General features: G+C 46.6%; 1 protein-coding gene across 1 annotated transcript; it reads left to right on the top strand.

Annotated features, from left to right (window-relative positions):
* Positions 1–140: 140 nt before the first annotated feature.
* LOC306974717 (uncharacterized protein) lies at positions 141–27,989 on the top strand (the record flags this gene model as incomplete). Its single annotated transcript, XM_079572090.1, has 24 exons — positions 141–338; positions 1,597–1,962; positions 2,944–3,127; positions 3,188–3,565; positions 3,880–4,200; positions 4,263–4,328; positions 4,504–4,539; positions 4,619–4,651; positions 5,787–5,852; positions 6,005–6,043; positions 6,151–6,198; positions 6,355–6,408; positions 17,161–17,469; positions 18,049–18,132; positions 18,202–18,225; positions 18,862–18,915; positions 18,973–19,005; positions 19,778–19,816; positions 19,879–19,911; positions 20,036–20,107; positions 26,954–26,989; positions 27,142–27,168; positions 27,419–27,448; positions 27,784–27,989. The coding sequence occupies 24 exons, from the start codon at positions 141–143 to the stop codon at positions 27,933–27,935; spliced, it is 2,682 nt and encodes an 893-aa protein (XP_079428216.1). The 3' UTR covers positions 27,936–27,989.

Raw genomic sequence — 27,989 nt, 5'->3', positions numbered from 1 at the left:
AGTTGAAGTGGAGGAAGAGGAAGAAGAGGCTCCAGCTGATGCAGAGGAGGAACGAGGTGCTGTTTCTGAAGAGGAAGAGGAAGAGGAAGAGGAGGAGGAGGAGGAGGAGGAAGAGGCTCCAGCTGATGCAGAGGCGGAGGATGAAGATGAAGATGCAAAGGAGGAACCAGCTGCTGTTTTTGAAGAGTTGGAGGAGGAAGAGGAAACTGACTCTGAGGAAGAGGGCGCTCCAGCTGACACAGATGAAGATGAGGAGGAGCTGGTTGCTGACGAAGAGGAGGAAGCGGAAGAAGAACCAGCAGAAGAGGAGGAAGATGAGGAGGAGGAACTGGGTGTCGGTGAGGAAGAGGAGGCTCCGGCTGAGGCAGAGGAAGAAGAGGAAGAAGAGGAAGAAGAGGGCGCAGAGACGGTGAGTCTTTTTAAGGTGCAGAGGAGGGAAAACACATAAAATCACAGGGGAATGAGTTATTATCACAGGGGACTGAGTTATTATCACAGGGGAATGAGTTATTATCACAGGGGAATGAGATATTATCACAGGGGAATGAGTTATTATCACAGGGGAATGAGTTATTATCACAGGGGAAAGAGATATTATCACAGGGGAATGAGTTATTATCTCAGGGGACTGACTTATTATCACAGGGGAATGAGTTATTATCACAGGGGAATGAGTTATTATCACAGGGGAATGAGTTATTATCACAGGGGAATGAGTTATTATCACAGGGGAATGAGTTATTATCACAGGGGACTGACTTATTATCACAGGGGAATGAGTTATTATCACAGGGAAATGAGTTATTATCACAGGGGACTGACTTATTATCACAGGGGAAAGAGATATTATCACAGGGGAATGAGTTATTATCACAGGGAATGAGTTATTATCACAGGGGAATGAGTTATTATCACAGGGGAAAGAGATATTATCACAGGGGAATGAGTTATTATCTCAGGGGACTGACTTATTATCACAGGGGAATGAGTTATTATCACAGGGGAATGAGTTATTATCACAGGGGACTGAGTTAGTATCACAGAGGAATGAGTTATTATCACAGGGGACTGACTTATTATCACAGGGGAATGAGTTATTATCACAGGGAAATGAGTTATTATCACAGGGGACTGACTTATTATCACAGGGGAATGAGTTATTATCACAGAGGAATGAGTTATTATCACAGAGTAATGAGATATTATCACAGGGGAATGAGTTATTATCACAGGGGAATGAGTTATTATCACAGAGGAATGAGTTATTATCACAGGGGAATGAGTTATTATCACAGGGGACTGAGTTATTATCACAGAGGAATGAGTTATTATCACAGAGTAATGAGATATTATCACAGGGGAATGACATATTATCACAGGGGAATAAGATATTACAGGGGAATGAGATATTTTCTAGGGGAATAAGATATTATCTCAGAGGAATTATAGTAATTGTTATGTAGATATAATTCATGACATAATATCTTGTTCCCCCGAGATATACACATATATTTGTAAATAGCAACAAGAACTTATAAATAAACTTTATCACTGACAACATAATTCATAAAGATTACATGAACTCTCTTCCTGTAGGGGGCAGAGGAGGAGCCTGACGCAGAGGAGGAGCCTGACGCAGAGGAGGAGCCTGACGCAGAGGAGGAGCCGGCTCCCGAACCTGTCTCCAGTGATGAAGAGGAGGATGATGATGCAGAGGAAGAGAGCAGCGAGGAGGCGGAGCTGTCCGACTCAGACTCTTCTGTCCTCAGCCAATCAGAGCTCTCCTCCGACGCAGAGGAGGAGCCTGACACAGAGGACGAGAGTGATGCAGAGGAGGAGCCTGATACAGAAGAAGAAGAAGAGCTACCTCCTGCTGTAGATGAGGATGAGGAGGAGATCCATATAGAAACTGACCTCAAAGACGATGAAGCTGTTCCACCTGAAGAAGAGGAGGAAGAGGAGGCAGAGGAAGATGTAGAGGAAGAGGAGGCAGAGGAGGTGAGCTGTGAAGTGACTGTTCTCCCCCTGGTGGACCCGAGGCTCCAGTTCTCAGATAAACTGTAATCGCCTAAACACATTTTAAAAGCAACAAAACAGCTGCGGTTTTCTGTTTGCACATCTGTGTCTTTCCCGTTTTAGCCGATGCACATTTGAAGCAAGTCTCTCACGCAAATGAAACTCAAGGGAAAAACCTGTGTTAGTAAAAGGTACTTTTAACCCTGACCTTAAACAGAGAAATGAATAGAAGAGGTTCTGGATCCAGACGTTAGCGAACGTTAGCGAACGTTAGCGAACAGTGAGCGAACAGTGAGCGAGTCCGTTAGCGAACGTTAGCGAACAGTGAGCGAGTCTGTTAGTGAACGTTAGCGAACAGTGAGCGAGTCCGTTAGAGAAACGTTGGTGAACACTGAGCGAGTCTGTTAGCGAACATTAGCGAACGTTAGCAAACGTTAGCGAACGTTAGCGAACAGTGAGCGAGTCCGTTAGCGAACGTTAGCGAACAGTGAGCGAGTCCGTTAGCGAACGTTAGCGAACAGTGAGCGAGTCCGTTAGCGAACGTTAGCGAACAGTGAGCGAGTCCGTTAGCGAACGTTAGCGAACAGTGAGTGAGTCTGTTAGCGAACGTTAGCGAACAGTGAGCGAGTCCGTTAGCGAACATTAGCATTAACTCATTGATGTTGCTAAAACTCAGCACATTTAAACAAAACGTTTCCAAACACGCGGCCACTAAAACCAGAAAACCAAAACAGAACAAATTAGTTTAAAAGAATAAATATAAATAAAATCACCGACGCTAAACCACATTTTCACTGATCTGATCAGTGTCAGTGATGAGTTTATTCTTTAGCCTCGTGTTTAGGCCGGAGACGTTTCAGTTTTGTTTCTGCGTCAGGGATTTATTAAACATCATGAGTTAAAGACTTTTTATTGTGTCTCGATCAGAAGGAGCTGAAGATCGTGGAGACTGATGATGATGATGATGACGAAGAAGAGGAGGAGGAAGAGCTGCCTCCTGCTGCAGAGGAAGACGACGACGAGGAAGAGCTAACAATGCCAGCTGATGAAGATGATTCCACTGGCGCAGAGGAAGATGAAGATGATTCCACTGGCGCAGAGGAAGAGTCAGGTCTGTGTTGAGTTCGTCACATCAGCCGCAGCTCAGAGTTCAAATGTTTTTGTTCCACAGACGAAGACGATGACGATGAGGAGGAGGAGGAGGAGTCTGTGGCCTCTTCTGAGCTCTTCGCCGACGACGAAGAAGACGACGAGAGTGAAGAAGATGACCAGGAGCGCGAGGAGGAGGAGGCTGTCGGCCATGTTGGATCTGACGTAGGAGAGGAGGACGATGTCACGCCAGAGGAGGAGGAAGAAGAGGAGGAGGAAGAAGAGGAGGAGGAAGAAGAGGAGGAGGAAGACACGGCGTCGGTGGCGTCAATAGACAGCGGAGTTTTAGCAGACGATGAAGACGACGATGACGATGCAGAGGAGGAGGAGTCTGTGACTGAGGAGGAGGAGTCTGTGACTGAGGGGGAGGAGTCTGTGACTGAGGGGGAGGAGTCTGGAGGTGAGCAGCAGGAGGGTCTAAATGTTTTTACATGTTCACGTTCACAGATCAGCGTCAGTGATTTATTTAACCTCCTCTTGAACTCAGCTTTACCCAAATCTAAAAACGTGGATGAAAACGCAACCAAAGAGCGACCAAAACGTGATAATAAAAGCGCTGAAAAAGATCCGTTCAGATGAGTTTTGTAGGTCTTAGCTTTCAAATGAGTGGCTGATTCTGAACTGTTTGTTAAAGATGTTTTTATGTTTTGTAAATATTTGTATAAATATCGTCATCGTTGGAGAAAGTTCCACGATGTTCATCTTCTCGTCCAGCTCTGAGCAGCTCGGTGGAGGTGGACCTGGACGAGACAGACACTGACGCAGAGGAGGAGGAGAGTTCAGCCCCTGTGGAGAGCTCCAGCCCTGGCGCAGAGGAGGAGGAGAGTTCAGCCCCTGTGGAGAGCTCCAGCCCTGACGCAGAGGAGGAGGATGATGAACCACTGTGTGAAGATGAAGAGTCTGCTGCAGCTGCTCCGAGTGTCCAGGAGGAGGCGCCACAGGCCCAGGATGAAGACGATGAAGAGGACGGTGAAGAGGAGGAGTCAGACGCTGCAGAGGAACCTCAGCCTGCAGGGGGCGCCGTGGAGCCCACAGGTCAGACGTCCCAGAGTCTAAAGTTTATCTCTGACCCGTCACTGACTTTCACGTCTCTGCAGTTTGTTCCTGCGGCGCCGGAGGAGAAGAAGAAGAAGAAGAAGAAGAAGAAGAAGAGAGCAAACCAGGTCAGTGCGGAGGGCGGGCAGGAGGGGGCGCTCACGGGCAGGAGGGGGCGCTCACGGGCAGGAGGGGGCGCTCAAGGGGAGGAGGGGCTGCTGGAAAACACGAACCTGAGACGTCACATTCAAACTGCCTGTATCTCTGTGTAAATGTGACTGAAGAGCGCCCCCTGTGTTTCAGTGCGCAGAGTGTCGGCCGTCAGGTCCAAGAGGAAAGGTATGAACTTTAAAAACATTCACTTTAATAACTGACATTAATAATGATCACTTTAATCTTAACTGCACTGTTCTTTCAGACGCGTCCAAGACTCACGACCGGCCACGATCAGGTCAGGCGGGTTTAAGGCGGGTTTAAGGAGGGTTTAAGGAGGGTTTAAGGAGGGTTTAAGGAGGGTTTAAGGAGGGTTTAAGGAGGGTTTAAGGAGGGTTTAAGGAGGGTTTAAGGCGGGTTTAAGGAGGGTTTAAGGAGGGTTTAAGGCGGGTTTAAGGAGGGTTTAAGGAGGGTTTAAGGAGGGTTTAAGGCAGGTTTAAGGAGGGTTTAAGGAGGGTTTAAGGAGGGTTTAAGGCGGGTTTAAGGCGGGTTTAAGGCGGGTTTAAGGAGGGTTTAAGGCGGGTTTAAGGCGGGTTTAAGGCGGGTTTAAGGAGGGTTTAAGGAGGGTTTAAGGAGGGTTTAAGGAGAGGGTGTTCTGCTTTAAAGAGGGGGTGTTCTGCTTTAAAGAGGGGGTGTTCTGCTTTAAAGAGGGGGTGTTCTGCTTTAAAGAGGGGGTGTTCTGCTTTAAAGGGGGGGTGTTCTGCTTTAAAGAGGGGGTGTTCTGCTTTAAAGAGGGGGTGTTCTGCTTTTGTCAGTCCCATAGCACCAGTCTATATCTCACTACAATGATGACAAACCTTCTGTTGGTCTGTAAATGCAGTAAATTAGAATAACTGCCTTGTATAAAATGGCTGTAGTGAATGTCTTGAAATAGGCCTCTGTCTCTTTAAGAACCTCTGAGCCTTTAGACACGCCCCCTCCACACGCTGTCTGTGGCATCAGTGGGGAGGGGGTTCTGCAAACCTATCCCTAAAATGGCCGCCATCAGAGTTTTTACAGATTACTCAGAAATACGTGAATGTGCCAAGGCAACACTTCAGCCATGTTTTTAATGAGGGAGTGACAGAATAACAGGATGGAAAGCTTGAAAATGTCCATTTTGCATAATACCCCCCCCCCCCCCCCCTTTAAGGAGGGTTTAAGGCGTTGTGTTTCAGGTTATTGTTGTGTTTCAGGTTATTGTTGTGTTTCAGGTTATTGTTGTGTTTTAGGTTATTGTTGTGTTTCAGGTTATTGTTGTGTTTCAGGTTATTGTTGTGTTTCAAGTTATTGTTGTGTTTCAGGTTATTGTTGTGTTTCAGGTTATTGTTGTGTTTCAAGTTATTGTTGTGTTTCAGGTTATTGTTGTGTTTCAGGTTATTGTTGTGTTTCAGGTTTACCTCGAGTGCCTGCGTTGGACGTAACGTCGAGGAGCCGCAGAATCCCGGCCTTCGCTAAAGGTTTGACTCTTGTTTCTGTCGTTTCTCTGATACTGGACAGAAACATAAACATAGACATGTGTTGTTTGTGTTGTTTGTGTTGTTTGTGTTGCAGCCGTGACAGACTTTAATATAAACGTGTCTTGTTTGTGTTGTTTGTGTTTGCGTTGCAGCCGTGCGCAGAGCCAAAGCCAAACGCGCCGCTGAAGCAGGTACAGAATAAACGTCTTCATCAATAAATATAAATATAAATATAAATATAATATAAATATAATATAAAATCATCAATAACAAACCATTAAAGACACTGTTTGTGCAGCGTCTGAGACAAAGAAACTTCAGGAGCAGCCGGCGGATCCACAGGACGGTAATAAATATAAACAAATATACATAAATGTAAACAAATATATATATATATACAAATATATGTAAATAAAGTGATACTTTGGGAGTGAAGCTTAAGTGTCGACTGGACTGGGCTGTGGCATTAAGCCTCTCATGTATTTGTTGTTGTGTCTCACAGTCGCCCCCTGCAGGCCGGCGCCGGTGTACTGCCCCGCCCCCCCGGGCTGGTACGGTGAGTCTGAGGGACAAACTTCACTTTCACTTTTACAAACCTGATCAATGGTTTTGTATCGACCAAAATCACAACAGTTTCACCAAAACGGATGAAACAAACTTTGTTTTTCAGTTCATCACATCGTCACCGACACGCCCTCCCCCCCCCCCCACGCTCTCAGGTGAGCCCGTCTGTATACCCCCATCTGTATACCCCCGTCTGTAAACCCCCGTCTGTATACCCCCGTCTGTATACCCCCGTCTGTATACCCCCATCTGTATACTCCCATCTGTATACCCCCGTCTGTATACCCCCATCTGTATACCCCCGTCTGTATACCCCCGTCTGTATACCCCCATCTGTATACTCCCATCTGTATACCCCCGTCTGTATACCCCCGTCTGTATACCCCCGTCTGTATACCCCCATCTGTATACTCCCATCTGTATACCCCCGTCTGTAAACCCCCGTCTGTATACCCCCGTCTGTATACCCCCATCTGTATACTCCCATCTGTATACCCCCGTCTGTATACCCCCGTCTGTATACCCCCGTCTGTATACCCCCGTCTGTATACTCCCATCTGTATACCCCCGTCAGTATACCCCCGTGTGTATACCCCCATCTGTATACCCCCATCTGTATACTCCCATCTGTATACCCCCGTCAGTATACCCCCGTGTGTATACCCCCATCTGTATACCCCCATCTGTATACCCCCATCTGTATACCCCCATCTGTATACTCCCATCTGTATACCCCCGTCAGTATACCCCCGTGTGTATACCCCCATCTGTATACCCCCATCTGTATACTCCCATCTGTATACCCCCGTCAGTATACCCCCGTCTGTATACCCCCATCTGTATACCCCCATCTGTATACTCCCATCTGTATACCCCCGTCAGTATACCCCCGTCTGTATACCCCCATCTGTATACCCCCATCTGTATACTCCCATCTGTATACCCCCGTCTGTGACCCCATCTGTATACCCCCGTCTGTATACCCCCATCTGTATACCCCCGTCTGTATACCCCCGTCTGTATACCCCCGTCTGTATACCCCCGTCTGTATACCCCCGTCTGTGACCCCATCTGTATACCCCCGTCTGTATACTCCCATCTGTATACCCCCGTCTGTGACCCCATCTGTATACCCCCGTCTGTATACCCCCATCTGTATACTCCCGTCTGTATACTCCCGTCTGTATACCCCCGTCTGTATACCCCCATCTGTATACCCCCATCTGTATACCCCCATCTGTATACTCCCATCTGTATACCCCCGTCTGTATACTCCCATCTGTATACTCCCATCTGTATACCCCCATCTGTATACTCCCGTCTGTATACCCCCATCTGTATACCCCCATCTGTATACTCCCGTCTGTATACCCCCGTCTGTATACCCCCATCTGTATACCCCCGTCTGTATACTCCCATCTGTATACCCCCATCTGTATACCCCCATCTGTATACCCCCATCTGTATACTCCCATCTGTATACCCCCGTCTGTATACCCCCATCTGTATACCCCCATCTGTATACTCCCGTCTGTATACCCCCATCTGTATACTCCCGTCTGTATACCCCCATCTGTATACCCCCATCTGTGACCCCCGTCTGTATACCCCCCTCTGTATACCCCCATCTGTATACCCCCATCTGTATACCCCCATCTGTGACCCCCGTCTGTATACCCCCGTCTGTATACCCCCATCTGTATACTCCCGTCTGTATACTCCCGTCTGTATACCCCCGTCTGTATACCCCCATCTGTATACCCCCATCTGTATACCCCATCTGTATACCCCCATCTGTATACCCCACACTGTATACTCCCGTCTGTATACCCCCATCTGTATACCCCCATCTGTATACTCCCATCTGTATACCCCTGTCTGTGACCCCCATCTGTATACTCCCATCTGTATACCCCCATCTGTATACCCCCATCTGTATACCCCACACTGTATACTCCCGTCTGTATACCCCCATCTGTATACCCCCATCTGTATACTCCCGTCTGTATACTCCCGTCTGTGACCCCCATCTGTATACCCCCATCTGTATACCCCCATCTGTATACCCCCATCTGTATACTCCCATCTGTATACCCCCATCTGTATACCTCCATCTGTATACCCCCATCTGTATACTCCCATCTGTATACCCCCATCTGTATACCCCCATCTGTATACCCCCATCTGTATACTCCCATCTGTATACCCCCATCTGTATACCCCCATCTGTATACCCCCATCTGTATACCTCCATCTGTATACCCCCGTCTGTATACCCCCATCTGTATACCCCCATCTGTATACCCCCATCTGTATACCCCCATCTGTATACCTCCATCTGTATACCCCCGTCTGTATACCCCCATCTGTATACCCCCATCTGTATACCCCCATCTGTATACTCCCATCTGTATACCCCCATCTGTATACCTCCATCTGTATACCCCCATCTGTATACCTCCATCTGTTTACCCCCGTCTGTATACTCCCATCTGTATACCCCATCTGTATACTCCCATCTGTATACCTCCATCTGTATACCCCCATCTGTATACCCCCATCTGTATACCTCCATCTGTATACCCCCGTCTGTATACCCCCGTCTGTATACCCCCGTCTGTATACCTCCATCTGTATACCTCATCTGTATACTCCCGTCTGTATACTCCCGTCTGTATACTCCCGTCTGTATACCCCCGTCTGTATACCCCCATCTGTATACCCCCATCTGTATACTCCCATCTGTATACCCCCATCTGTATACCCCCATCTGTATACCCCCGTCTGTATACCCCCATCTGTATACCCCCATCTGTATACTCCCATCTGTATACCCCCATCTGTATACCCCCATCTGTATACCCCCATCTGTATACTCCCATCTGTATACTCCCGTCTGTATACTCCCGTCTGTATACTCCCGTCTGTATACTCCCGTCTGTATACTCCCATCTGTATACCCCACACTGTATACCCCCATCTGTATACCCCCGTCTGTATACCCCCGTCTGTATACCCCCGTCTGTATACCCCCGTCTGTATACCCCCGTCTGTATACTCCCATCTGTATACCCCACACTGTATACCCCAGTCTGTATACCCCCATCTGTATACCCCCATCTGTATACCCCAGTCTGTATACCCCCGTCTGTATACCCCCGTCTGTATACCCCCATCTGTATACCCCCATCTGTATACTCCCATCTGTATACCCCCGTCTGTATACCCCCGTCTGTATACCCCCATCTGTATACCCCCATCTGTATACTCCCATCTGTATACCCCCATCTGTATACCCCCATCTGTATACCCCCATCTGTATACCCCCATCTGTATACCCCCATCTGTATACCCCCATCTGTATACTCCCATCTGTATACCCCCATCTGTATACCCCCATCTGTATACCCCCATCTGTATACCCCCATCTGTATACTCCCATCTGTATACCCCCATCTGTATACCTCCATCTGTATACCCCCATCTGTATACTCCCATCTGTATACCCCCATCTGTATACCCCCATCTGTATACCCCCATCTGTATACTCCCATCTGTATACCCCCATCTGTATACCCCCATCTGTATACCCCCATCTGTATACCTCCATCTGTATACCCCCGTCTGTATACTCCCATTTGTATACCCCCGTCTGTATACCCCCATCTGTATACCCCCATCTGTATACCCCCATCTGTATACCCCCATCTGTATACTCCCATCTGTATACCCCCATCTGTATACCCCCATCTGTATACCCCCATCTGTATACCCCCATCTGTATACTCCCATCTGTATACCCCCATCTGTATACCTCCATCTGTATACCCCCATCTGTATACTCCCATCTGTATACCCCCATCTGTATACCCCCATCTGTATACCCCCATCTGTATACTCCCATCTGTATACCCCCATCTGTATACCCCCATCTGTATACCCCCATCTGTATACCTCCATCTGTATACCCCCGTCTGTATACCCCCATCTGTATACCCCCATCTGTATACCCCCATCTGTATACCCCCATCTGTATACCTCCATCTGTATACCCCCGTCTGTATACCCCCATCTGTATACCCCCATCTGTATACCCCCATCTGTATACCTCCATCTGTATACCCCCGTCTGTATACTCCCATCTGTATACCCCATCTGTATACTCCCATCTGTATACCTCCATCTGTATACCCCCATCTGTATACCCCCATCTGTATACTCCCATCTGTATACTCCCGTCTGTATACTCCCGTCTGTATACTCCCGTCTGTATACTCCCATCTGTATACCCCACACTGTATACCCCCATCTGTATACCCCCGTCTGTATACTCCCATCTGTATACCCCACACTGTATACCCCAGTCTGTATACCCCCATCTGTATACCCCCATCTGTATACCCCAGTCTGTATACCCCCGTCTGTATACCCCCGTCTGTATACCCCCGTCTGTATACCCCAGTCTGTATACCCCCGTCTGTATACCCCCATCTGTATACTCCCATCTGTATACCCCCATCTGTATACCCCCATCTGTATACCCCCATCTGTATACTCCCATCTGTATACCCCCATCTGTATACCTCCATCTGTATACCCCCATCTGTATACTCCCATCTGTATACTCCCGTCTGTATACTCCCGTCTGTATACTCCCGTCTGTATACCCCCGTCTGTATACTCCCGTCTGTATACTCCCGTCTGTATACTCCCATCTGTATACCCCACACTGTATACCCCAGTCTGTATACCCCCATCTGTATACCCCCATCTGTATACCCCAGTCTGTATACCCCCGTCTGTATACCCCCGTCTGTATACCCCCGTCTGTATACCCCCGTCTGTGACCCCCGTCTGTATACCCCCGTCTGTATACCCCCCTCTGTATAACCCCCATCTGTGACCCCCGTCTGTATACCCCCGTCTGTGACCCCCCTCTGTGACCCCATCTGTATACTCCCATATGTATACTCCCATCTGTATACTCCCATCTGTATACTCCCATCTGTATACTCCCATCTGTATACCCCCGTCTGTGACCCCCCTCTGTGACCCCCGTCTGTATACCCCCGTCTGTATACCCCCGTCTGTATACCCCCATCTGTATACCCCCGTCTGTATACCCCCATCTGTATACCCCCGTCTGTATACCCCCGTCTGTATACCCCCATCTGTATACCCCCGTCTGTATACCACCATCTGTATACCCCCATCTGTATACCCCATCTGTATACCCCCGTCTGTGACCCCATCTGTATACCCCCGTCTGTGTACCCCCATCTGTATACTCCCATCTGTATACTCCCATCTGTATACTCCCATCTGTATACCCCACACTGTATACCCCAGTCTGTATACCCCCATCTGTATACCCCCATCTGTATACCCCAGTCTGTATACTCCCGTCTGTATACCCCCGTCTGTATACCCCCATCTGTATACCCCCATCTGTATACCCCCGTCTGTATACCCCCGTCTGTATACCCCCATCTGTATACCCCCGTCTCTATACCACCATCTGTATACCCCCATCTGTATACCCCATCTGTATACCCCCGTCTGTGACCCCATCTGTATACCCCCGTCTGTATACCCCCATCTGTATACTCCCATCTGTATACCCCACACTGTATACCCCAGTCTGTATACCCCCATCTGTATACCCCCATCTGTATACCCCAGTCTGTATACTCCCGTCTGTATACCCCCATCTGTATACCCCAGTCTGTATACTCCCGTCTGTATACCCCCATCTGTATACCCCCATCTGTATACCCCAGTCTGTATACTCCCGTCTGTATACCCCCATCTGTATACCCCATCTGTATACCCCCGTCTGTATACCCCCATCTGTATACCCCCATCTGTATACCCCCGTCTGTATACCCCCGTCTGTATACCCCCATCTGTATACCCCCGTCTGTGACCCCCCTCTGTGACCCCCGTCTGTATACTCCCGTCTGTATACTCCCCTCTGTATACCCCCGTCTGTATACCCCCATCTGTATACCCCCATCTGTATACCCCCGTCTGTATACCCCCATCTGTATACCCCCGTCTGTATACCCCCATCTGTATACCCCCGTCTGTATACCCCCATCTGTATACCCCCGTCTGTATACCCCCATCTGTATACTCCCATCTGTATACTCCCATCTGTATACCCCATCTGTATACCCCCATCTGTATACCCTCCTCTGTATACCCCATCTGTATACCCCATCTGTATACCCCCATCTGTATACCCCCATCTGTATACCCTCCTCTGTATACCCCATCTGTATACCCCATCTGTATACCCCCATCTGTATACCCCCATCTGTATACCCCCGTCTGTATACCCCCATCTGTATACCCCCGTCTGTATACCCCCATCTGTATACCCCCGTCTGTATACCCCCATCTGTATACTCCCATCTGTATACTCCCATCTGTATACCCCATCTGTATACCCCCATCTGTATACCCCCGTCTGTATACCCCCGTCTGTATACCCCCATCTGTATACCCCCGTCTGTGACCCCCCTCTGTGACCCCCGTCTGTATACTCCCGTCTGTATACTCCCCTCTGTATACCCCCGTCTGTATACCCCCATCTGTATACCCCCATCTGTATACCCCCGTCTGTATACCCCCATCTGTATACCCCCGTCTGTATACCCCCGTCTGTATACCCCCATCTGTATACCCCCATCTGTATACCCCCGTCTGTATACCCCCATCTGTATACCCCCGTCTGTATACCCCCATCTGTATACCCCCGTCTATATACTCCCGTCTGTATACCCCCATCTGTATACCCCCGTCTGTATACTCCCGTCTGTATACCCCCGTCTGTATACCCCCATCTGTATACTCCCATCTGTATACTCCCATCTGTATACCCCATCTGTATACCCCCATCTGTATACCCTCCTCTGTATACCCCATCTGTATACCCCATCTGTATACCCCCATCTGTATACCCCCATCTGTATACCCCCATCTGTATACCCCCATCTGTATACCCCACACTGTATACCCCAGTCTGTATACCCCCATCTGTATACCCCCATCTGTATACCCCCATCTGTATACCCCCATCTGTATACTCCCATCTGTATACCCCACACTGTATACCCCAGTCTGTATACCCCCATCTGTATACCCCCATCTGTATACCCCCATCTGTATACTCCCATCTGTATACCCCCATCTGTATACCTCCATCTGTATACCCCCATCTGTATACTCCCATCTGTATACTCCCATCTGTATACCCCACACTGTATACCCCAGTCTGTATACCCCCATCTGTATACCCCCATCTGTATACTCCCATCTGTATACTCCCATCTGTATACCCCACACTGTATACCCCAGTCTGTATACCCCCATCTGTATACCCCCATCTGTATACTCCCATCTGTATACCCCCATCTGTATACCTCCATCTGTATACCCCCATCTGTATACCCCCATCTGTATACTCCCATCTGTATACCCCACACTGTATACCCCAGTCTGTATACCCCCATCTGTATACCCCCGTCTGTATACCCCAGTCTGTATACTCCCATCTGTATACCCCCGTCTGTATACCCCCATCTGTATACTCCCATCTGTATACCCCCATCTGTATACCCCCATCTGTATACCCCCATCTGTATACTCCCATCTGTATACCCCCATCTGTATACCTCCATCTGTATACCCCCATCTGTATACTCCCATCTGTATACTCCCATCTGTATACTCCCATCTGTATACTCCCATCTGTATACTCCCATCTGTATACTCCCATCTGTATACTCCCATCTGTATACTCCCATCTGTATACTCCCATCTGTATACTCCCATCTGTATACCCCCGTCTGTATACTCCCATCTGTATACTCCCATCTGTATACTCCCATCTGTATACCCCCATCTGTATACCTCCATCTGTATACCCCCATCTGTATACTCCCATCTGTATACTCCCGTCTGTATACTCCCGTCTGTATACTCCCGTCTGTATACCCCCGTCTGTATACTCCCGTCTGTATACTCCCGTCTGTATACTCCCATCTGTATACCCCACACTGTATACCCCAGTCTGTATACCCCCATCTGTATACCCCCATCTGTATACCCCAGTCTGTATACCCCCGTCTGTATACCCCCGTCTGTATACCCCCGTCTGTGACCCCCGTCTGTATACCCCCGTCTGTATACCCCCCTCTGTATAACCCCCATCTGTGACCCCCGTCTGTATACCCCCGTCTGTGACCCCCCTCTGTGACCCCATATGTATACTCCCATCTGTATACTCCCATCTGTATACTCCCATCTGTATACTCCCATCTGTATACCCCCGTCTGTGACCCCCCTCTGTGACCCCCGTCTGTATACCCCCGTCTGTATACCCCCGTCTGTATACCCCCATCTGTATACCCCCGTCTGTATACCCCCATCTGTATACCCCCATCTGTATACCCCCGTCTGTATACCCCCGTCTGTATACCCCCATCTGTATACCCCCGTCTGTATACCACCATCTGTATACCCCCATCTGTATACCCCATCTGTATACCCCCGTCTGTGACCCCATCTGTATACCCCCGTCTGTATACCCCCATCTGTATACTCCCATCTGTATACTCCCATCTGTATACTCCCATCTGTATACCCCACACTGTATACCCCAGTCTGTCTACCCCCATCTGTATACCCCCATCTGTATACCCCAGTCTGTATACCCCCATCTGTATACCCCCATCTGTATACCCCCGTCTGTATACCCCCGTCTGTATACCCCCATCTGTATACCCCCGTCTGTATACCACCATCTGTATACCCCCATCTGTATACCCCATCTGTATACCCCCGTCTGTGACCCCATCTGTATACCCCCGTCTGTATACCCCCATCTGTATACTCCCATCTGTATACCCCACACTGTATACCCCAGTCTGTATACCCCCATCTGTATACCCCCATCTGTATACCCCCATCTGTATACCCCCGTCTGTATACCCCCATCTGTATACCCCCGTCTGTGACCCCCCTCTGTGACCCCCGTCTGTATACTCCCGTCTGTATACTCCCCTCTGTATACCCCCGTCTGTATACCCCCATCTGTATACCCCCATCTGTATACCCCCGTCTGTATACCCCCATCTGTATACCCCCATCTGTATACCCCCATCTGTATACCCCCGTCTGTATACCCCCGTCTGTATACCCCCATCTGTATACCCCCATCTGTATACCCCCGTCTGTATACCCCCATCTGTATACCCCCATCTGTATACCCTCCTCTGTATACCCCATCTGTATACCCCATCTGTATACCCTCCTCTGTATACCCTCCTCTGTATACCCCATCTGTATACCCCATCTGTATACCCCATCTGTATACCCTCCTCTGTATACCCTCCTCTGTATACCCCATCTGTATACCCCATCTGTATACCCCCATCTGTATACCCCCATCTGTATACCCTCCTCTGTATACCCCATCTGTATACCCCATCTGTATACCCTCCTCTGTATACCCTCCTCTGTATACCCCCGTCTGTATACTCCCGTCTGTGACCCCCATCTGTATACCCCCATCTGTATACTCCCGTCTGTATACTCCCGTCTGTGACCCCCATCTGTATACCCCCATCTGTATACCCCCATCTGTATACCCTCCTCTGTATACCCCATCTGTATACCCCATCTGTATACCCTCCTCTGTATACCCTCCTCTGTATACCCCATCTGTATACCCCATCTGTATACCCCATCTGTATACCCCCATCTGTATACCCCCATCTGTATACCCTCCTCTGTATACCCTCCTCTGTATACCCCATCTGTATACCCCATCTGTATACCCTCCTCTGTATACCCTCCTCTGTATACCCCATCTGTATACCCCATCTGTATACCCCATCTGTATACCCTCCTCTGTATACCCCCATCTGTATACCCCCGTCTGTATACCCCCGTCTGTATACCCCCGTCTGTATACCCCCATCTGTATACCCCCGTCTGTATACCCCCGTCTGTATACTCCCGTCTGTATACCCCCGTCTGTATACCCCCATCTGTATACCCCCGTCTGTATACCCCCATCTGTATACCCCCGTCTGTATACCCCCATCTGTATACTCCCATCTGTATACTCCCATCTGTATACCCCATCTGTATACCCCCATCTGTATACCCTCCTCTGTATACCCCATCTGTATACCCCATCTGTATACCCCATCTGTATACCCCCGTCTGTATACCCCCGTCTGTATACCCCCGTCTGTATACCCCCATCTGTATACCCTCCTCTGTATACTCCCATCTGTATACCCCCGTCTGTATACCCCCGTCTGTATACCCCCGTCTGTATACCCCCGTCTGTATACCCCCGTCTGTATACTCCCATCTGTATACCCTCCTCTGTATACCCCATCTGTATACCCCATCTGTATACCCTCCTCTGTATACTCCCATCTGTATACCCCATCTGTATACCCCCGTCTGTATACCCCCATCTGTATACCCTCCTCTGTATACCCCATCTGTATACCCCATCTGTATACCCCCATCTGTATACCCCCGTCTGTATACCCCCGTCTGTATACCCCCATCTGTATACCCCCGTCTGTATACCCCCGTCTGTATACCCCCGTCTGTATACCCCCATCTGTATACTCCCGTCTGTATACCCCCGTCTGTATACCCCCGTCTGTATACCCCCGTCTGTATACCCCACACTGAGGTTTTTTCGTGTCTTCAGCTCCTGCGGCTCCGGTGCTGACGGTTCATCCCAGTCTTCAGCCTCCTCTGTACCAGTACCAGCCCTACACAGCGCCCCCTGCAGGAGAAACCCCTCCACAGCAGCCTCCCACAGCGCCCCCTGCAGGAGATCAGCCTGCTGCGGCGCCACCTACAGGAGAACAGACGGCACAACCTCCCACAGCGCCCCCTGCAGGAGAAAGCCCTCCACAGCAGCCTCCTCCGTCTGCAGAAGCTCCCTCAGCGCCCCCTGCAGGAGAACAGGCCGCCTCTCCGTCAGAGGAGCAGAGGGGAACAGCGCCCCCTGCAGGTCAGTCGTGTCTGTTTTTCCTTTTTACGGCACTTTTACATTTTTGTCCAACATTTTAGGAAAGGCTTTGTTTGGGTTAGACAGTTTTAAATTCAGGCTACTAGATACCATAGACTAGCACTAGCCTAGGACTAGCACTAGCCTAGCACTAGCCTAGCATTAGCCTAGCACTAGCACTAGCATTAGCCCAGCACTAGCCTAGCACTAGCACTAGCATGAGCCTAGCACTAGCTTAGCATGAGCCTAGCACTAGCACTAGCATTAGCCTAGCCTAGCACTAGCTTAGCATGAGCCTAGCACTAGCTTAGCATGAGCCTAGCACTAGCACTATCCTAGCACTAGCACTAGCATTAGCCTAGCACTTGCCTAGCATTAGATTAGCACGAGACTAGCACTAGCACTAGCCTAGCACTAGCATTAGCTTAGCACTAGCCTAGCACTACCACTAGCATTGCCTAGCACTAGTATTGGCCTAGCACTAGCATAGCACCACTAAATTCTTCAAATATAATGACTGCATGAATTAAAATAAAAAAAATATATCTCCAGAAATCAACAACGCTCTTCTTCTCTCTGCAGACACCGACGAAGAGGAGGAAGAGGAGGAGGAGGAGGAGGAGGAGGAAGAGGAGGAGGAAGAAGAAGAGGCACCCTTAAAGAAAGGTTCTGATCTTTGAAAAGGAACTTATTAAAACGAATGACTTAAATAACCTTGAGCTGTTTTTGTTCCAGAGAAAAGGAAACCTGCCGAGCGAGGTGCGAGACTCACTTTAACCCACTTCAGCTTTACCCAAATCTAAGCTTTACCCAGACTGCAGAGCAACAGACCTACCAAACCTTGTCGCTGAGTTTTTTGTCAGGGTTTTCTTGGAGGACGACCGATATATCAGCCGATATTTGGGGATTTCACAATATCGGCCGATCTTAAACCGCAGATAATATGAAGCTCAGAACCTGGTGATTCCGTTAGCTTTAAGCTTCACAAACATATTTTTAATTACTGCGCAAAATGCTGCAGTCACTAACAGTATGCTAATGCTAACGACAGGATGCTAATGCTAACGACAGGATGCTAATGCTAACGACAGGATGCTAATGCTAATGGCAACTAATCAGAGCTGGGACAGAAACTGTGAGTGGATCCGTTTCAGAAATAAAACAAAATCCGCCTCTGCTGTTTATGTTTTTACAGGATTATAAATCAGACGTGTTTTAGTTGCTCTTTCTTGTTTCTTGTTTTCTCGTCTTGTTTTCGTCTCAATTTTCTCTGTTTTGACGTTTTTTTCCAAGAAGTTTTTAGATTTGGGTAAAGCAGAACTGGAGAAAATGTGCTCGGTTCAGGTGGGGGTAAATAGGTTAAACTAATGACAAACTGTGCTTTTATTTTGAAAGAACCAGACGCAGAAAAACAGAAGAAGAAGAAGAAGAAATCTGCAGCGACAAAAGGTCTGAGTCTTTACGTTTAGATTTAGTTTAAATAATAAACATTTGTTTCATTTCCAGAATCTGCAGCAAAACATGAAGCGAAAAACAAAGGTACGACTTTAATCATGGAGAGTTTTAATATTTTAACCTTTAATCATGGAGGGTTTTTAATATTTTTACCTTTAATCATGGAGGGTTTTAATATTTTAACCTTTAATCATGGAGGGTTTTAATATTTTAACCTTTAATCATGGAGGGTTTTAATATTTTAACCTTTAATCATGGAGGGTTTTTAATATTTTTACCTTTAATCATGGAGAGTTTTAATATTTTAACCTTTAATCATGGAGAGTTTTAATATTTTAACCTTTAATCAAGGAGGGTTTAATATTTTAACCTTTAATCATGGAGAGTTTTAATATTTTAACCTTTAATCATGGAGGGTTTAATATTTTAACCTTTAATCAAGGAGGGTTTAAATATTTTAACCTTTAATCATGGAGAGTTTTAATATTTTAACCTTTAATCAAGGAGGGTTTAAATATTTTAACCTTTAATCATGGAGGGTTTAAATATTTTAACCTTTAATCATGGAGGGTTAAATATTTTAACCTTTAATCATGGAGAGTTTTAATATTTTAACCTTTAATCAAGGAGGGTTTTAATATTTTAACCTTTAATCATGGAGAGTTTTAATATTTTAACCTTTAATCAAGGAGGGTTTAAATATTTTAACCTTTAATCATGGAGGGTTTAATATTTTAACCTTTAATCATGGAGAGTTTTAATATTTTAACCTTTAATCATGGAGAGTTTTAATATTTTAACCTTTAATCATGGAGGGTTTTAATATTTTAATCTTTAATCATGTTTGTGTTTCCAGAATCTGACACGAAAAAGAAAAGTTCGTCAGAAAAAACAGGTTTGTTTTAAATGTTTTTAAAGTAAAAGATCAGAAATGTCATATTTTATTCTTTGTTTCAGAGAAAAGTAAATCGAAATCTACGTCCAGGAAACGTACGTTTGAACTTTTACGTTTAAGTTAACTTTGTTTCTCTGTTTAACGATGTTTAACAATGTTTAAAGATGTTTAAAGATATTTAAAGGTGTTTAAAGGTCTTTAAAGGTGTTTGTGTTTCAGCTCCGGAGCCGATCCGTCTGCGGCCGCGAGTGGAGCGCGGGAGGACGAGCAACGCCACCGTGGAGACGAGAGGTAAAACTCAGAGCAAAACAATAATAATAATAATAATGATGATAATAGTAATAGTAATAATAATACTAGTAATAATAATAGTAATAATAATAGTAATAATAATAGTAATAATAATAATAATTAAAGCCGTTTTCGACATTGTCCCCAGTGTTGCCTCAGTTGTTTCCCTACTGTCCCACAATTTCTTTGTCTTTAGTTTTTATATTCTGGAATCGTTCTTTCCTCGTTTTTCAAGAGGGCGGGGACATAGGCGTTGATTCATGTTAGATCCATTTGGTGCCGAGTCCAAAAAACAAAACAAAAAAGAGTCAAGGTTAGAATTGATCCATTGTTGGGAAACCAACACACTAGCTATGACGCTACACAGGGACAGCAAACGCAGCCGACCTGAAAAAATATCTTATGAAACGCCCCGCGCTCATGTGTTTTAAACTCGTGTCTGCTGCGGCCCATGTAAAAGGAGAAAGAGTTAAAATGTGTCAAGGCCATGTGTGGACGAGCTCCTCCTTCACCTCATACGACCCCTCGATCACTGAGCTGTAAGTCCACACAAACATGGGCCTGACGAGGGCGAGGATTCTCCAAATTCACGGGCCAAAATTAGGTCCCAGCACCCACTGGAGGAGAGGGGTTATTTCCCCGTTTTTATTGAGGGTGGAACCATAGACGGTGATTCATCTTCTTCCCAGTAAGTGCAAAAGAAAAAAAAGTTGAAAAAAAAAGTGTCAAGGCTGGGATCGATCCAGCAACCTTATCGATGGGAACCCTGCACTCGACCAATGGAACTACACAGGCTGAGGGAACAATATGGCCGATTTTGCTTGAATCTTGTGAAACCGCAGTTGTGTATTTGCAAAAAACGGGATAACAGTTTAAAATAATAATATAATAAATCATTTTGTAATTAGAGTGAATTCCCCTGGTTGCCCAAAGATTTGTTGAGAGGGCGCTCCCTCGATATGTGAAGCAATATCGTCGTGCGACCCACATAGTACGAGGAACACACAGAGAGGCGGACAGGAAACAGCCGGACTGAACTTCCTGTGATTGTACAGTCCAGAAAAAGCTGAATTTGCAACAAAAAACGTCCAAATTAAAACTTCTTTTGCTGACAGAGGGTTAAGTATAAGTCTGTGCGAGCCTAAAACTGTGGCTTTTGTGAATAAAGGGGGAAATTTAGAAAATTTACGAATTTCAGGAGAACAGGACAGAGTCCAACATGCTGCCAGGCAAAGAACTCTGGCTATTTTCACGGAGGATGGGCGGGCTACTTACAAGCCACTTACAAGCCACTTACAAGCCACTTACAAGCCACTTACAAGCCACTTACAAGCCACTTACAAGCCACTTACAAGCCACTTACAAGCCACTTACAAGCCACTTACAAGCCACTTACAAGCCACTTACAAGCCACTTACAAGCCACTAACAAGCCACTTACAAGCCACTTACAAGCCACTTACAAGCCACTTACAAGCCACTAACAAGCCACTTACAAGCTACTTACAAGCCACTAACAAGCTACTTACAAGCCACTTACAAGCCACTTACAAGCCACTTACAAGCCACTTACAAGCCACTTACAAGCCACTTACAAACCACTTACAAGCCACTTACAAGCCACTTACAAGCCACTTACAAACCACTTACAAGCCACTTACAAGCCACTTACAAGCCACTAACAAGCCACTTACAAACCACTTACAAGCCACTTACAAACCACTTACAAGCCACTTACAAACCACTTACAAGCCACTTACAAACCACTTACGAGCCACTTACAAGCCACTTACAAGCCACTTACAGGCTACTTACAAACCACTTACAAGCCACTAACAAGCCACTTACAGGCTACTTACAAACCACTTACAAACCACTTACAAGCCACTTACAAGCCACTTACAGGCTACTTACAAACCACTTACAAACCACTTACAAGCCACTTACAAGCCACTTACAAGCCACTAACAAGCCACTTACAGGCTACTTACAAACCACTTACAAGCCACTTACAAGCCACTAACAAGCCACTTACAAGCCACTTACAAGCCACTTACAAGCCACTTACAAGCCACTTACAAGCCACTTACAAGCCACTTACAAACCACTTACAAGCCACTTACAAGCCACTTACAAACCACTTACAAGCCACTTACAAACCACTTACAAGCCACTAACAAGCCACTTACAAGCCACTTACAAGCCACTTACGAGCCACTTACAAGCCACTTACAAGCCACTTACGAGCCACTTACAAACCACTTACAAGCCACTAACAAGCCACTTACAAGCCACTTACAAGCCACTAACAAGCCACTAACAAGCCACTAACAAGCCACTAACAAGCCACTTACAAGCCACTTACGAGCCACTTACAAACCACTTACAAGCCACTAACAAGCCACTTACAAGCCACTTACAAGCCACTTACAAGCCACTTACAAGCCACTAACAAGCCACTAACAAGCCACTAACAAGCCACTTACAAGCCACTAACAAGCCACTTACAAGCCACTTACAAACCACTTACAAGCCACTAACAAGCCACTAACAAGCCACTTACAAGCCACTTACAATCCACTTACAAGCCACTTACAATCCACTTACAAGCCACTTACAAGCCACTTACAAGCCACTTACAAGCCACTTACAAGCCACTTACAGGCTACTTACAAACCACTTACAAGCCACTAACAAGCCACTAACAAGCCACTTACAAGCCACTTACAATCCACTTACAAGCCACTTACAATCCACTTACAAACCACTTACAAGCCACTAACAAGCCACTTACAAGCCACTTACAAGCCACTTACAAGCCACTTACAGGCTACTTACAAACCACTTACAAGCCACTAACAAGCCACTAACAAGCCACTTACAAGCCACTTACAATCCACTTACAAGCCACTTACAATCCACTTACAAACCACTTACAAGCCACTTACAAGCCACTTACAAGCCACTTACAAGCCACTAACAAGCCACTAACAAACCACTTACAAGCCACTTACAAACCACTTACAAGCCACTAACAAACCACTTACAAGCCACTTACAAGCCACTTACAAGCCACTTACAAGCCACTTACAAGCCACTAACAAGCCACTTACAACCCACTTACAAGCCACTAACAAGCCACTTACAAGCCACTTACAAGCCACTAACAAGCCACTTACAAGCCACTTACAAGCCACTAACAAGCCACTTACAAGCCACTTACAAGCCACTAACAAGCCACTAACAAGCCACTTACAAGCCACTTACAAGCCACTAACAAGCCACTAACAAGCCACTTACAAGACACTTACAAGCCACTTACAAGCCACTAACAAGCCACTAACAAGCCACTAACAAGCCACTAACAAGCCACTAACAAGCCACTAACAAGCCACTAACAAGCCACTTACAAGCCACTTACAACCCACTTACAAGCCACTAACAAGCCACTTACAAGCCACTAACAAGCCACTTACAAGTCACTTACAAGCCACTTACAAGCCACTAACAAGCCACTTACAAGCCACTAACAAGCCACTTACAAGCCACTTACAAGCCACTTACGAGCCACTTACAAACCACTTACAAGCCACTAACAAGCCACTAACAAGCCACTAACAAGCCACTTACAAGCCACTTACAATCCACTTACAAGCCACTTACAATCCACTTACAAGCCACTTACAAGCCACTTACAAGCCACTTACAATCCACTTACAAACCACTTACAAGCCACTTACAAGCCACTTACAAGCCACTTACAAGCCACTTACAAGCCACTTACAAACCACTTACAAGCCACTAACAAGCCACTTACAAGCCACTTACAAACCACTTACAAGCCACTTACAAGCCACTAACAAGCCACTTACAAGCCACTAACAAGCCACTTACAAGCCACTTACAAGCCACTTACGAGCCACTTACAAACCACTTACAAGCCACTAACAAGCCACTAACAAGCCACTAACAAGCCACTTACAAGCCACTTACAATCCACTTACAAGCCACTTACAATCCACTTACAAGCCACTTACAAGCCACTTACAAGCCACTTACAAACCACTTACAAGCCACTTACAAGCCACTTACAAGCCACTTACAAACCACTTACAAGCCACTTACAAGCCACTTACAAGCCACTTACAATCCACTTACAAACCACTTACAAGCCACTTACAAGCCACTTACAAGCCACTTACAAGCCACTTACAAGCCACTTACAAACCACTTACAAGCCACTAACAAGCCACTAACAAGCCACTAACAAACCACTTACAAGCCACTTACAAGCCACTTACAAGCCACTTACAAGCCACTTACAAGCCACTAACAAGCCACTTACAACCCACTTACAAGCCACTAACAAGCCACTTACAAGCCACTTACAAGCCACTAACAAGCCACTAACAAGCCACTTACAAGACACTTACAAGCCACTTACAAGCCACTAACAAGCCACTAACAAGCCACTAACAAGCCACTAACAAGCCACTAACAAGCCACTTACAAGCCACTTACAGGCCACTTACAAGCCACTCACAAGCCACTCACAAGCCGCTTACAAGCCACTTACAAGCCACTAACAAGCCACTTACAAGCCACTTACAAGCCACTTACAAGCCACTTACAAGCCACTTACAAGCCACTTACAAGCCACTTACAAGCCACTTACAAGCCACTTACAAGCCACTTACAACCCACTTACAAGCCACTTACAAGCCACTTACAAGCCACTTACAAGCCACTTACAAGCCACTTACAAGCCACTTACAATCCACTTACAAACCACTTACAAGCCACTTACAAGCCACTTACAAGCCACTTACAAGCCACTTACAAGCCACTTACAAGCCACTTACAAGCCACTTACAAGCCACTTACAACCCACTTACAACCCACTTACAAGCCACTAACAACCCACTTACAAGCCACTTACAAGCCACTTACAAGCCACTAACAAGCCACTAACAAGCCACTTACAACCCACTTACAAACCACTTACAAGCCACTAACAAGCCACTTACAAGCCACTAACAAGCCACTAACAAGCCACTTACAACCCACTTACAACCCACTTACAAGCCACTAACAACCCACTTACAAGCCACTTACAAGCCACTTACAAGCCACTTACAAGCCACTTACAACCCACTTACAAACCACTTACAAGCCACTAACAACCCACTTACAAGCCACTTACAAGCCACTAACAAGCCACTAACAAGCCACTTACAACCCACTTACAAACCACTTACAAGCCACTAACAAGCCACTTACAAGCCACTAACAAGCCACTAACAAGCCACTTACAACCCACTTACAACCCACTTACAAGCCACTAACAACCCACTTACAAGCCACTTACAAGCCACTTACAAGCCACTTACAAGCCACTTACAAGCCACTTACAACCCACTTACAAACCACTTACAAGCCACTAACAAGCCACTTACAAGCCACTAACAAGCCACTAACAAGCCACTAACAACCCACTTACAAGCCACTTACAAGCCACTAACAAGCCACTTACAAGCCACTAACAAGCCACTAACAAGCCACTTACAAGCCACTAACAAGCCACTAACAAGCCACTAACAAGCCACTAACAAGCCACTAACAAGCCACTAACAAGCCACTAACAAGCCACTTACAAGCCACTAACAAGCCACTAACAAGCCACTAACAAGCCACTTACAAGCCACTAACAAGCCACTAACAAGCCACTTACAAGCCACTAACAAGCCACTAACAAGCCACTAACAAGCCACTAACAAGCCACTAACAAGCCACTTACAAGCCACTAACAAGCCACTAACAAGCCACTAACAACCCACTTACAAGCCACTTACAAGCCACTAACAAGCCACTTACAAGCCACTAACAAGCCACTAACAAGCCACTTACAAGCCACTAACAAGCCACTAACAAGCCACTAACAAGCCACTAACAAGCCACTAACAAGCCACTAACAAGCCACTAACAAGCCACTTACAAGCCACTAACAAGCCACTAACAAGCCACTAACAAGCCACTTACAAGCCACTAACAAGCCACTAACAAGCCACTTACAAGCCACTAACAAGCCACTAACAAGCCACTAACAAGCCACTTACAAGCCACTAACAAGCCACTAACAAGCCACTTACAAGCCACTAACAAGCCACTAACAAGCCACTAACAAGCCACTAACAAGCCACTAACAAGCCACTAACAAGCCACTTACAAGCCACTAACAAGCCACTAACAAGCCACTTTTTGGCGATAGCGGCTGCTCCACCATTAGGTCCAGGTGTGGAATGTGCACTTGGCCGGATTGGGTCCGTTCCAATCTGGCCAAGTCTGTGAAAGATATGAGGCTTTGAAATTTGCTGAAAATGGCCTCTCAGTTGCCGCCTTGTCATGACCACACCCAATAATATGTCAAAAATGTAATGATTTTGAAAGCCACACAGGTTTGGGACATGTTGGCCAAAATTGGAGGCTTTCCATTGAAAACTCTGGGATCAGGGACCAGAAGTTCAAGAGGTACGATTTTGAAGGTTTGAGGTTCGGGCCAAGATGGCCGACTTCCTGTAGCATTTAGGGCGGGGTCATAATATCCTTTTTGACATGTCCTGACGTGGTCTATGTCCCTGGCCAATGTCACTTTTGTACGATGATTATTATTTGTAGCCGATACCTGATATCGTATTTTATTCAGTATCGGCTCCGATACCAGTATCAGATCAGAGCCTCCCGAGCGGAGACTGAGAGTGAAGGTGCCATGTTAAGGTCAATTAAAATGTTTATGATAGAAGTGAAACGCCCCGGGACAGACGACTGTAATGATGTACCTGTGTTTCAGGTAAAGCTGAGAGGAAGTCTGTGAGACGCGGATCAGGTCAGAGGCGCATTTACATTTAATTATTATTCATAATAATTGTTCATGTTTTTTATTTATTATTAATAATTATTCATAATGTTTTTTATTTATTATTAATAATTATTCATAATGTTTCCAGAGAGATTTATGTTTGTTTGTTTGATCCACAGAAGAAGAAGAAGAGGAGCGTCCGATCGGTGAGAACCTCCTCTACATCAAACCTCCTCTACATCAAACCTCCTCTACATCAAACCTCCTCTACATCAAACCTCCTCTACATCAAACCTCCTCTACATCAAACCTCCTCTACATCAAACCTCCTCTACACAAACTCTACACAAACTTTACTCAAACTTTACACAAACTTTACACAAACTTTACACAAACTTTACACAAACTTTACTCAAACTTTACACAAACTTTACTCTCTTTTTGTCTTCTTTTTAGCCGACGCCGGAGAGAAGAAGAAGGCGACAGGTAAATGTTTGATCAAAACTTTCCAAACTGTTGGATAAAGTGAGACGGAAACTCTCGAACATTCCTCGATCTGGGAATCAAATGTTCCTCGACAGCCTCATTATTAAAATCAATGAGTCTTTTCGATGATTTGAATCAGAAAGTGCCGTTTGTCGATGCCGTCTTTTATTAACTTTATATTAAAAAGAGCCAGTTGTTTGATAAGAACACGGGGCAGAATAATGACGTTGTAAAGTTTAATGTGACGATCCGTGAGTTCAGTTTGTGAAACATCAGAACAAACATGGCTGACGTCTCCGACCGTCGTTTGATCTGACGCTCGTCTCTGTTTCCAGGACAGAAGTATTTCCAGTGCGTTTACGTTCCTGGGAAAGGCGGGACCCTCCCCCCGCGACCTTTCACCCCGGCCATGCCCGTGATGATGTCGCCGGCGTTCAGGGCGGCCATGGAGCAGCAGCAGAAGGCCAGAGCGTCCGGGCGCCAATAGACCGGAGCCCTCTGCTGGTCAGGGACAGAACTACACCTGCACTAGTCTTACTGA

Source organism: Gobius niger (genome assembly GCF_951799975.1).
Source record: "Gobius niger genome assembly, chromosome: 15".
Taxonomy (NCBI): Eukaryota; Metazoa; Chordata; class Actinopteri; order Gobiiformes; family Gobiidae; genus Gobius; species Gobius niger.
Note: the sequence above shows the minus strand (reverse complement) of the source record. Positions and strands in the feature narration are given on the sequence as shown.